The sequence below is a fragment of the Bombina bombina genome, chromosome 3 (assembly GCF_027579735.1).
Source record: "Bombina bombina isolate aBomBom1 chromosome 3, aBomBom1.pri, whole genome shotgun sequence".
In the NCBI taxonomy this organism is placed as follows: Eukaryota; Metazoa; Chordata; class Amphibia; order Anura; family Bombinatoridae; genus Bombina; species Bombina bombina.
In genome coordinates, this window is record NC_069501.1 from 761,560,852 (window position 1) to 761,573,959 (window position 13,108).

At 40.5% G+C, this 13,108-nt stretch overlaps 1 protein-coding gene across 1 annotated transcript in view; it reads right to left on the reverse strand.

Moving 5' to 3' along the window:
• Window positions 1-13,108, reverse strand: part of GCC2 (GRIP and coiled-coil domain containing 2) — a 312,711-nt gene that overhangs the window by 235,256 nt on the left and 64,347 nt on the right. Inside the window, exons 9-10 of the mRNA XM_053705442.1 lie at window positions 3,064-3,162; window positions 1,728-1,847 (exon numbers count right to left, since the gene is read on the reverse strand). Of these exons, the coding sequence (XP_053561417.1) occupies window positions 1,728-1,847; window positions 3,064-3,162 (219 nt within the window). The remainder of the gene's footprint in view (window positions 1-1,727; window positions 1,848-3,063; window positions 3,163-13,108) is intronic.

Consider the following 13,108-nt stretch of genomic DNA (forward strand, 5'->3'; position numbering starts at 1 on the left):
ATTACAACAATGAGACAAACTATTTAAGATCCCTTTAATCAATTAGAAAAGCATATACAAAAGAGAGAAGAGCCCTTACATATATCAATTTGAACAAGTATGCATGGTATGCTTGATAAGACAGATCCTGGATATGCAACTATTAAACCTGTTAGCACTCTGGTTAAATACATTTGGGGAGAATTATCTGTAAAATAGATTCAAGAAGGGATGTGATCACATCATTATCCCAAAGAGACATGGCTGCATGAAGTGAGCTGTTGAGAAGAACTAGAAGGGCAGTAATACAAGGAGAAGCTAGCATAGAACAAGTTGTCTCCTAGAAAAACACAGTACATTGATCACACAACTTAATCTGTCTGCATATTCTCTTACTCTAGCAGAGGATTACTTATCCTTAACATCCACAAGTGAAGCAAGCATACCTGCCCCTCAGAAATATTCAAGACCTCAAGCTAATAGGATCTTTTCATTAAAAGCACAACAGCATTAGAGGCACCACAAAGGTCATTCTGTATACAAAAACACTGCCATATAGACTGTAGAGGATCTCGTCATAGTAGACGATTTATTTACTTTTCAGTTTATTTCTATTTTCAGATGTGCTACATTCTCTTGGTACCCTTGTTGAAGGAGCAGGAACGCACTACTGGGAGCTATTAAAACACATCAGGTGAGCCAACGACAAGAGGCATATATGGTTATAGCCACCAATCAGCAGATAGCCCCACAATAGGTCATTGCTGCTCCTGTACCTACCTAGGTATGCTTTTCAACAAAATATGCCAAGAGAAAATAGTAAATTAGATAATAGAAGTAAAATGGAATATTGCATGATCTATATTAACCATGAAAGTTTCACTTTACTGTCCCTTTTTAACACCTACAGGGATAGCAAGCACGCCAGGAACATCTGTCTCTGGAAACATAGCATAAAGGCAACTTAGCAACTACTAAAGTGTACTTAACTTGAAGATGGGACAAGGATCTAAATAGGCAGGTGCTAATGTGAGACAGAAATCAAAGAAACACAAGGTTTTGTTTAAGATAAAGACAAATAATGCTTGTAAAATGTAAAACAAAAACAGAACCAAATGATGTAATCATTTACATGACGTCACCAGCAGACTTCATGAAAACAATAGCAGGTTTATAGCACTGAGCAGGGTAGCTTTAAACACAATGCACAAACACTTATATACCTAAATACATACAGACCGGCCCATTATTCATACAGTTGCTACAAATAAAACACACACAATCTGATGTGTATTCTGGAGCAGGATACGCACAGGGTAAAACATAAAGGAAACAACACAGAATAATGCTATGCAGGTGAGAGTGAGCTATACAGAGTTCATTCAGAGTCAACCACAATCCATTGTACAAATATAACTGATGGTGGCTCCTCAACAACATGATATACAGAGAGGGTGTCAAACCTTCCTTATTCGTCTATACAAAATAAGACTAGATTAAATTGGAGTTAAGCTCCAAATCAGCGTAAACTCAAATAGGTAAAAAGTAAATCAAACAGGACGAGGAGGGGTATTCCGTAGGGATTGGAATTTTTACCCTCCCAAACTTGACAGGTATTTCTACCAACTGCAATTGACAAAGTATATCTACCAACCAGTACTAACATGGCTGTATGGCAGTAAGGCAAAGTAATCATTCTTGATTATATTCTTAAGTTTTTTATTTTTTTTAATTTTAAATTGAACAACCTCAACAGCAGCAGCATGGAGCTGTCTACAGAGCTCTTCCACTTGACGTTCAGCATTATTAGATCGGTCTCTCTCAGTTTCTAATTGCTCCAGTTGTCTATCATATTCTTTTAAAAGATTCTGTAAAGAAAGAAAACAACAATTTATACCCAAAAACAGCAAATACAATTATCTATAGCAGTGTTTTTCAACCAGTGTGCCGCGCCACACTAGTGTGCCGTGAGAGATCCTCAGGTGTGCCACGGGAGACTGACAACAGTGTGACATATTTTTTAAATTTTGCTTGTTTTTTATTCTGGGCCGTTTTTTTATTTTGAGTGAGATGATGACTGAGGGTAACTGTGCAGCGACAGCTCGCCTCCCCGACCCGTGTTCACACTTGGAAGGAACCCCCACCCACCACAACATGTGCCTAGTGCCGGTTCTACACTAAGCACCACACAACACTTCAATCCCCCATGCATGCTGGCACAGTTTTGCTCTTCCTCCAGAACAGTTCCAGCCAGGTCATGTCACTCACGTTCCTTCTCAGCACAAGGAACATGACTGGAGGATTGCAGATTCACTGGAGAGGAAGAGGGAGGTGCTCCACAAATAACACTTTTCCCAGTGCGGGGGTGTCCCTCTTTCAAATTTTGAAATATTGGGAGGTAAGTGACAGGCTCATCAGGCATCATTTACAACCATGACATATTGACATTCATTAACAGACAATCATTATGATCGTTTGTGAATGAATGTCAATATGTCATGTATAGTTTGTAGAAGGCATGTATATATGCTGTATTAGGCTGCAATGTGTGATTTTGTAAAATTTTGGGATGGTGGTGTGCCACAGCAAAAAAACAAGGTTAAAAATCACTGATCTATATAATATGCATCCATGCTGTTAACAGCAACAGATGTCTAAATAAGTTAAAAAGACAGTCAAAGTGAGAATATAATCAACATAAAATGGACAGATCCTATTAGTTATGTAAAAATAAAGTGAACAGAAATGTAATTAAAAGTTAATTTTATTACTTACGTAATGTCTTTTGGTAACAATGTATCTAGTACAGATAAAGCCCCAATGTATTGCTGTTCCTGAGCACTGTACGTAAGCTAATTAGGAACAAACACATAATCACCAATCATTCTGCAAAAGGCTGGCTTGGCAGCTCACCTATGTGTTTAACTCCTGTCTACAACCTAAGCATAGTTACCAAGGGACATTGATGTAATGAATTAGATAGTCATTATTGCGTTGGCGTGCCCCTTTAATATTTGCATGTATTAACATAAAATAGTCTTACAGCTTAAAATGGCTAAATAATCGTTAGTGAACATGGTTTACCTGGTAACCTTCTGCGCCGTGAACAACATCCTTCATGGAAGACGCCAGACGGTCTCTCTCTGCCCTTACTTGCTCCAGCTCCTCTCTTATGGACTGAGCCTTTTTAATAAAGTATAAAATCATTTATACCATTCTAGATGAGCAAACTGTCCTCATTACTTAAAGGGACAGTGTACTGTAAAACTGGATCCTCCTTAGTGTGTTTCCAGGTGCCAAGTATAAAAGATATGTCAAATTGCTCCTTTGGGTTTATTTACATATATGACATAGTCTTTTTTGCAAGTTTGACCCACAACCCATTCAAATAAATTGAACTTGCCGTAAGAGCAAAGATTGTTATCTTATGCTCCTTTTTATACACAAAAGGCATCTTTATCTTATCTGTGCCTGTATACAAAAAATTCAAACATCTAGAGAGCAATTGAAGATTAGCATTTCAGTACATATTGTTCTTTCCCCCCAATGGCTGTGTGATATAATCTGCTGCTTCATGTTATCATAGCTGTTTACAGCCAATACTGCGGTACTGAAACGTACAATATAGGTGGGAATACGACAGGCAAAAGTAGCTATTTAAAACATCAAAATGAAAAAGGAACTATTTGTAAACCATTTAATACACTCCAGCAGGTAAAATCTATCATTAGGAATACAGTAAAGTTGAAAATGTCTTACAGTACACTGTCCCTTTAAAGATAAATGTAACACATTTGAATTATACAGTCTCAACAATAAATAGGTTTTTAAAACTTTAAAAAAACATAAATGCAATATTAGCCTTGACAATGAATGAACTAACATTTTATGGTCTATTGATTATATTCCTTGTGGATTAAATTAAAATGTTAAAATGGTTAATTAACCTCTCAAATGTGAAGGATGACAAACTGTGCAAAGTACAACAATGTGTCGCCCTACTAGGGGATCCCTGTTCTGGTTCAGATCAAACAGAATAAAGTCTTGCTAAAAAAAAAAAAAAAAATGTATGCTTACCTGATAAATTTCTTTCTTTCTTGACACGATGAGTCCACGGATCACTCCTGCCCAGCAGGAGGTGGGAAAGAGCACCACAGCAAAGCTGTTAAATATCACCTCCCTTCCCTCCAACCCCAGTCATTCGACCGAAGTAAAAGGAGAGAAAGGAAGCAACAAGGTGCAGAGGTGTCTGAAGTTTATAGTATGACAAAAGCCTGTCTTAAAAAAACAGGGCGGGCCGTTGACTCATCGTGTCAAGAAATATATTTATCAGGTAAGCATTCATTTTGTTTTCTTTCCAATGACATGATGAGTCCACAGATCATCTAATTACTATTGGGAATCAATACCCAAGCTAGAGGACACCGATGACACGGGAGGGACAAGACAGGGAACCTAAACGGAAGGCACCACTGCTTGAAGAACCTTTCTCACAAAAGAAGCCTCTGCTGAGGCAAAGGTATCAAATTTATAGAATTTTGAAAAAGTGTGAAGAGAGGATCAAGTTGCAGCCTTGCAAATCTGTTCCACAGAAGCTTCATTTTTGAATGCCCAGGAAGAGGAAACAGCCCTCGTAGAATGAGCTGTAACTCTCTCAGGAGGCTGCTGTCCAGCAATCTTATAGGCAAAGCGAATGATACTCTTCAGTCACAAAGAAAGAAGTAGCCGTAGCTTTCTGCCCTTTACATTTCCCAGAGAAGACTACAAACAGAGCAGAAGACTGGCGAAAATCCTTAGTCGCCTGTAAATAGAATTTGAATGCACGCACCACGTCCAGATTGTGCAGGAGATGTTCCTTCTGAGAAGAAGGATTAGGACACAAGGAAGGAACAACAATCTCCTGATTAATGTTCCTATCTGAAACTACTTTAGGGAGAAACCCTAACTTAGTACGCAAAACTACCTTATCCGAATGAAAAATAAGGTAAGGAGACTCATACTGTAATGCCGAGAGCTCTGACACTCTACGAGCAGATGAAATAGCAACAAGAAAAAAAACTTTCCAAGATAACAACTTAATATCGAAGGAATGCATTGGCTCAAACAAAGCCTTTTGAAGAACTTTAATAACTAAGTTAAGACTGCAAGGAGGAGTAACAAGCTTAAACACAGGTCTGATCCTGACCAAGGCCTGGCAAACCGATTGCACGTCTGGGACGTCCGCCAGACGTTTATGTAGCAAAATAGACAAGGCAGAAATTTGACCCTTTAGGGAACTTGTCGATAAACCCTTCTCCAAACCTTCTTGGAGAAAGGACAGAATTCTAGGAATCCGGACTCTACTCCAAGAGTAGCCTCTGGATTCACACCAATACAGATATTTACGCCATATCTTATAGTAAATCTTTCTAGTCACAGGTTTACGAGCCTGAATCATGGTCTCAATGAATGAATTCAGAAAATCCACGCTTGGATAAAATTAAGCGTTCAATCTCAAAGCAGTCAGCTTCAGAGAAACTAGATATGGATGAAGGAAGGGCCCCTGACGAAGAAGGTAATTTCTCAATGGAAGTCTCCAAGGTGGAAGAGATGACATCTCCACCAGATCTGCATACCAAATCCTGCGAGGCCACGCTGGTGCAATGAGGATCACCGATGCCCTCTCCTGTTTGATTCAAGCAATGACCCGAGGTAGAAGAGCGAACGGGGGAAATGGGTATGCAAGACTGAAATTCCAAGGTACCACCAGAGCGTCTATCAGTAAAGCCTGAGGGTCTCTTGACCTCCACCCATACCTCGGGAGCTTGGCATTCTGCCGAGATGCCATGAGATCCAATTCCGGCTGACCCCATTTGAGAATCAGGCTGGAAAACACTTCCGGATTGAGTTCCCACTCCCTGGGTGAAAGGTCTGTCTGCTCAGAAAATCAGCCTCCCAGTTGCCCACTCCTGGGATGTGGATCGCCGACAGACAGCAGTTGTGGGTCTCCGCCACTGAATTATCTTGGCTACCTCTGACATGGCCAAGGAACTCCGAGTTCCTCCCTGATGGTTGCTGTAAGCCACTGAAGTTATGTTGTACGACTGGAACCCGATGACCTGGGCCAAAGCTAACTGAGGCCAGGCTAGAAGAGCATGCATGACTGCAGAGGTCTGAGGTGAAAACGGGCAAACGGGATGATGTCCATAGCCGCTACCATCAGACCGATTACCTCCATACATTGAGCCACTGATGGCCGAGGAGAGGATTGAATCGCTAGACAAGAATCGAAAATCTTTAATTTCCTGACTTCTGTCAGAAAAATCTTCATTGATAAGGAATCTATTATGGTTCCCAGGAAAAATACCCTTGTAGTTGGAACTAAGGAACTCTTTTGCAAATTCACCTTCCATCCGTGAGATCGCAGGAAGGATAACAATATTTCCGTGTGGGATTTCGCCTATTGAAAGGATGGCGCCTGAACCAGAATGTCATCCAGATAAGGCGCCACTGCAATGCCCCGCAACCAGAGCACCACCAACAGAGATCCCAGAACCTTTGAAAAAATTCTGGGAGCTGTGGCGAGGTCGAATGTAAGAGCCACAAACTGGAAGTGTTTGTCTAGAAATGCGAACCTCAGAAACTTGTGATGGTCCTTGTGGATGGGAACATGCAGGTATGCGTCCTTTAAATCTACCGTTGTCATAAATTGACCCTCTTGAACCAAGGGAAGAAGGGAACAAATAGTTTCCATCTTGAAAGACGGTACTCTGAGGAACTTGTTTAGACTTTTGAGAACTAGAATTGGTCTGAAAGTTCCCTCATTTTTGGGAACCACAAACATATTAGAGTAAAATCGCAGACCCTGCTCCTGCCTAGGAACAGGAACTATTACTCCCAGGTAGGAAAGGTCTTGAACACATTTTAAGAACGCCTCTCTTTTTGTCTGGTCTACAGATAATCTTGAGATAAGAAACCTGCCCCTGGGAGGAAAAGTCTTGAACTCTAGTTTGTATCCCTGGGACACTATATCCACCGCCCAGGGATCCTGAACACCCCGAACTCAAGCCTGAGCGAAGAAGGAAAGTCTGCCCCCCACAAGATCCGGTCCCTGATCGGGGGCAGACCCTTCATGCTGATTTTGAGTCAATAGCAGGCTTCTTGGATTGTTTTCCCTTGTTCCAAGACTGGTTAGGCCTCCAGGAAGGCTTAGCCTGTTCGTGCTTGGAAGAAGGAGAGGAAGGTTTACTCTTGAAGTTTCGAAAGGAGCGAAAGTTGCTCTGACGTCCCTTTTGCTTATTCCTCTTGTCCTGAGAAGGAAATGACCCTTTCCTCCTGTAAATGTTAGAAATTATCTCCGCCAATCCGGGCCCAAACAAGGTCTTCCCCTTGTAGGGAATAGCCAAAAGCTTAGACTTAGATGACACATCCACAGACCAAGATTTTAACCACAAGGCTCTGCAGGCCAGCACAGCAAAACCGTAAATCTTTGCTCCCAGTTTAATAACCTGTAGGTAAGAATCTGTGATAAATGAATTGGCTAACTTAAGGGCCTTGATCCTATCCTGGATCTCTTCAAGGGGAGTATCTGTCCGAATAGAATCAGGCAACGCATCAAACCAGTATGCCGCCGCACTAGTGACGGTAGCAATACACACTTCTTGAGTAACCGCTCTAATTTTTTGTACATAGGATCTTTAAAGGAACAACTATCTTCAATGGGAATAGTGGTCCTCTTAGCCAGCATTGAAATTGCCCCCTCCACCTTGGGTACTGTCTGCCAAGACTCCTTGATAGAGTCTGCTATAGGAAACATCTTCTTAAATATAGGGGATGGAGAAAAAGGGATACCCGGTCTCTCCCATTCCTTATCAATAATCTCTGTAGCTCGATCTGGTACAGAAAAAACCTCCACCATGGAAGGTACAGCAAAATATTTGTTTAGTTTACTAGATTTCTTAGGATTGACCATAACAGTGGTGTCGCCGTCCAGTGTAGCTAAAACCTCCTTGAGTAGCAAACAGAGGTGTTCTAGCTTAAACCTAAAGGATACAACTTCAGTATCAGCCGAAGGAATTACACTGTCCGAGTCTGAGATTTCACCCTCAGATGCTACCGAAGTATCCTCCTCAGGTTTCTGGGAGGGGGCCTTCGGCATATCAACGACTGTGTCAGCAACCTCACTTACTAATTGTTTACATTTCCTCTTGCACTTTCCCTGCAGTATGGGAAAATCAGACAACGCATCAGAAACCACAGAGGACATGAGGGAAGCGATGTCTTGCAACGTAACTCCAGGTGAAGTAAGAGAGGAAGCGCAGGGCACTGGAAGTTTGGACGATAAATTTTGGGACATATGAGGAGAAAGCTGCGGCATATCTTGTACATTGTCAGAAGGCTCCTGAACAGCATCCGCTCTAGATAATGTTGGCTCAGAAAAAAAGTCTATCCCTGTAATGTAAAGTTCTCTCAATACACGAGGAACAGAAAGGGATTGGTGGTTCCACATTAGCATTAAAACATAAAGAACATGTAACATCTTGCAGGGCCTCTTGGTCCATATTTATTCACCAATAAACAGAATAAAAAGATAAGCAACGGATATTTTATTTGGAAAATACCCCACAAAAAAACACGTTACTGTTCCTTTAAATTTTAAACAGAAAACTGCTTTTATTTTTCTACAAAAAAACATAATTTATGTAAGAACTTACCTGATAAATTCATTTCTTTCATATTAACAAGAGTCCATGAGCTAGTGACGTATGGGATATACATTCCTACCAGGAGGGGCAAAGTTTCCCAAACCTTAAAATGCCTATAAATACACCCCTCACCACACCCACAAATCAGTTTAACGAATAGCCAAGAAGTGGGGTGATAAGAAAAAGTGCGAAGCATATAAAATAAGGAATTGGAATAATTGTGCTTTATACAAAAAAATCATAACCACCACAAAAAAGGGGTGGGCCTCATGGACTCTTGTTAATATGAAAGAAATGAATTTATCAGGTAAGTTCTTACATAAATTATGTTTTCTTTCATGTAATTAACAAGAGTCCATGAGCTAGTGACGTATGGGATAATGACTACCCAAGATGTGGATCTTTCCACACAAGAGTCACTAGAGAGGGAGGGATAAAATAAAGACAGCCAATTCCTGCTGAAAATAATCCACACCCAAAATAAAGTTTAACAAAAAACATAAGCAGAAGATTCAAACTGAAACCGCTGCCTGAAGAACTTTTCTACCAAAAACTGCTTCAGAAGAAGAAAATACATCAAAATGGTAGAATTTAGTAAAAGTATGCAAAGAAGACCAAGTTGCTGCTTTGCAGATCTGGTCAACCGAAGCTTCATTCCTAAACGCCCAGGAAGTAGATACTGACCTAGTAGAATGAGCTGTAATTCTTTGAGGCGGAGTTTTACCCGACTCAACATAGGTAAGATGAATTAAAGATTTCAACCAAGATGCCAAAGAAATGGCAGAAGCTTTCTGGCCTTTCCTAGAACCGGAAAAGATAACAAATAGACTAGAAGTCTTACGGAAAGATTTCGTAGCTTCAACATAATATTTCAAAGCTCTAACAACATCCAAAGAATGCAATGATTTCTCCTTAGAATTCTTAGGATTAGGACATAATGAAGGAACTACAATTTCTCTACTAATGTTGTTGGAATTCACAACTTTAGGTAAAAATTCAAAAGAAGTTCGCAACACCGCCTTATCCTGATGAAAAATCAGAAAAGGAGACTCACACGAAAGAGCAGATAATTCAGAAACTCTTCTAGCAGAAGAGATGGCCAAAAGGAACAAAACTTTCCAAGAAAGTAATTTAATGTCCAATGAATGCATAGGTTCAAACGGAGGAGCTTGAAGAGCTCCCAGAACCAAATTCAAACTCCAAGGAGGAGAAATTGACTTAATGACAGGTTTTATACGAACCAAAGCTTGTACAAAACAATGAATATCAGGAAGAATAGCAATCTTTCTGTGAAAAAGAACAGAAAGAGCAGAGATTTGTCCTTTCAAAGAACTTGCGGACAAACCCTTATCCAAACCATCCTGAAGAAATTGTAAAATTCTCGGTATTCTAAAAGAATGCCAAGAAAAATGATGAGAAAGACACCATGAAATATAAGTCTTCCAGACTCTATAATATATCTCTCGAGATACAGATTTACGAGCCTGTAACATAGTATTAATCACGGAGTCAGAGAAACCTCTATGACCAAGAATCAAGCGTTCAATCTCCATACCTTTAAATTTAAGGATTTCAGATCCGGATGGAAAAAAGGACCTTGTGACAGAAGGTCTGGTCTTAACGGAAGAGTCCATGGCTGGCAAGATGCCATCCGGACAAGATCCGCATACCAAAACCTGTGAGGCCATGCCGGAGCTATTAGCAGAACAAACGAGCATTCCCTCAGAATCTTGGAGATTACTCTTGGAAGAAGAACTAGAGGCGGAAAGATATAGGCAGGATGATACTTCCAAGGAAGTGATAATGCATCCACTGCCTCCGCCTGAGGATCCCGAGATCTGGACAGATACCTGGGAAGTTTCTTGTTTAGATGAGAGGCCATCAGATCTATCTCTGGGAGCCCCCACAATTGAACAATCTGAAGAAATACCTCTGGGTGAAGAGACCATTCGCCCGGATGCAACGTTTGGCGACTGAGATAATCCGCTTCCCAATTGTCTACACCTGGGATATGAACCGCAGAGATTAGACAGGAGCTGGATTCCGCCCAAACCAAAATTCGAGATACTTCTTTCATAGCCAGAGGACTGTGAGTCCCTCCTTGATGATTGATGTATGCCACAGTTGTGACATTGTCTGTCTGAAAACAAATGAACGATTCTCTCTTCAGAAGAGGCCAAAACTGAAGAGCTCTGAAAATTGCACGGAGTTCCAAAATATTGATCGGTAATCTCACCTCCTGAGATTCCCAAACTCCTTGTGCCGTCAGAGATCCCCACACAGCTCCCCAACCTGTGAGACTTGCATCTGTTGAAATTACAGTCCAGGTCGGAAGAACAAAAGAAGCCCCCTGAATTAAACGATGGTGATTTGTCCACCACGTTAGAGAGTGTCGAACAATCGGTTTTAAAGATATTAATTGAGATATCTTCGTGTAATCCCTGCACCATTGGTTCAGCATACAGAGCTGAAGAGGTCGCATGTGAAAACGAGCAAAGGGGATCGCGTCCGATGCAGCAGTCATAAGACCTAGAATTTCCATGCATAAGGCTACCGAAGGGAATGATTGTGACTGAAGGTTTCGACAAGCTGTAATCAATTTTAGACGTCTCTTGTCTGTTAAAGACAGAGTCATGGACACTGAATCTATCTGGAAACCCAGAAAGGTTACCCTTGTTTGAGGAATCAAAGAACTTTTTGGTAAATTGATCCTCCAACCATGATCTTGAAGAAACAACACAAGTCGATTCGTATGAGACTCTGCTAAATGTAAAGACGGAGCAAGTACCAAGATATCGTCCAAATAAGGAAATACCACAATACCCTGTTCTCTGATTACAGACAGAAGGGCACCGAGAATCTTTGTGAAAATTCTCGGAGCTGTAGCAAGGCCAAACGGTAGAGCCACAAATTGGTAATGCTTGTCTAGAAAAGAGAATCTCAGGAACTGATAATGATCTGGATGAATCGGAATATGCAGATATGCATCCTGTAAATCTATTGTGGACATATAATTCCCTTGCTGAACAAAAGGCAATATAGTCCTTACAGTTACCATCTTGAACGTTGGTATCCTTACATAACGATTCAATAATTTTAGATCCAGAACTGGTCTGAAGGAATTCTCCTTCTTTGGTACAATGAAGAGATTTGAATAAAACCCCATCCCCTGTTCCGGAACTGGAACTGGCATAATTACTCCAGCCAACTCTAGATCTGAAACACAATTCAGAAATGCTTGAGCTTTCACTGGATTTACTGGGACATGGGAAAGAAAAAATCTCTTTGCAGGAGGTCTCATCTTGAAACCAATTCTGTACCCTTCTGAAACAATGTTCTGAATCCAAAGATTGTGAACAGATTTGATCCAAATTTCTTTGAAAAAACGTAACCTGCCCCCTACCAGCTGAACTGGAATGAGGGCCGTACCTTCATGTGAACTTAGAAGCAGGCTTTGCCTTTCTAGCAGGCTTGGATTTATTCCAGACTGGGGATGGTTTCCAAACTGAAACTGCTCCTGAGGACGAAGGATCAGGCTTTTGTTCTTTGTTGAAACGAAAGGAACGAAAACGATTGTTAGCCCTGTTTTTACCTTTAGACTTTTTATCCTGTGGTAAAAAAGTTCCTTTCCCACCAGTAACAGTTGAAATAATAGAATCCAACTGAGAACCAAATAATTTATTTCCCTGGAAAGAAATGGAAAGTAGAGTTGATTTAGAAGCCATATCAGCATTCCAAGTCTTAAGCCATAAAGCTCTTCTGGCTAAGATAGCCAGAGACATAAATCTAACATCAACTCTAATAATATCAAAAATGGCATCACAGATGAAATTATTAGCATGCTGGAGAAGAATAATAATATCATGAGAATCACGATTTGTTACTTGTTGCGCTAGAGTTTCCAACCAAAAAGTTGAAGCTGCAGCAACATCAGCCAATGATATAGCAGGTCTAAGAAGATTACCTGAACATAGATAAGCTTTTCTTAGAAAAGATTCAATTTTTCTATCTAAAGGATCCTTAAACGAGGTACCATCTGATGTAGGAATGGTAGTACGTTTAGCAAGGGTAGAAATAGCCCCATCAACTTTAGGGATTTTGTCCCAAAATTCTAATCTGTCAGGCGGAACAGGATATAATTGCTTAAAACGTTTAGAAGGAGTAAATGAATTACCCAATCTATCCCATTCCTTAGCAATTACTGCAGAAATAGCATTAGGAACAGGAAAGACTTCTGGAATAACCGCAGGAGCTTTAAAAACCTTATCCAAACGTATAGAATTAGTATCAAGAGGACTAGAATCCTCTATTTCTAAAGCAATTAGTACTTCTTTAAGTAAAGAGCGAATAAATTCCATCTTAAATAAATATGAAGATTTATCAGCATCAATCTCTGAGACAGAATCCTCTGAACCAGAAGAGTCCAAAGAATCAGAATGATGGTG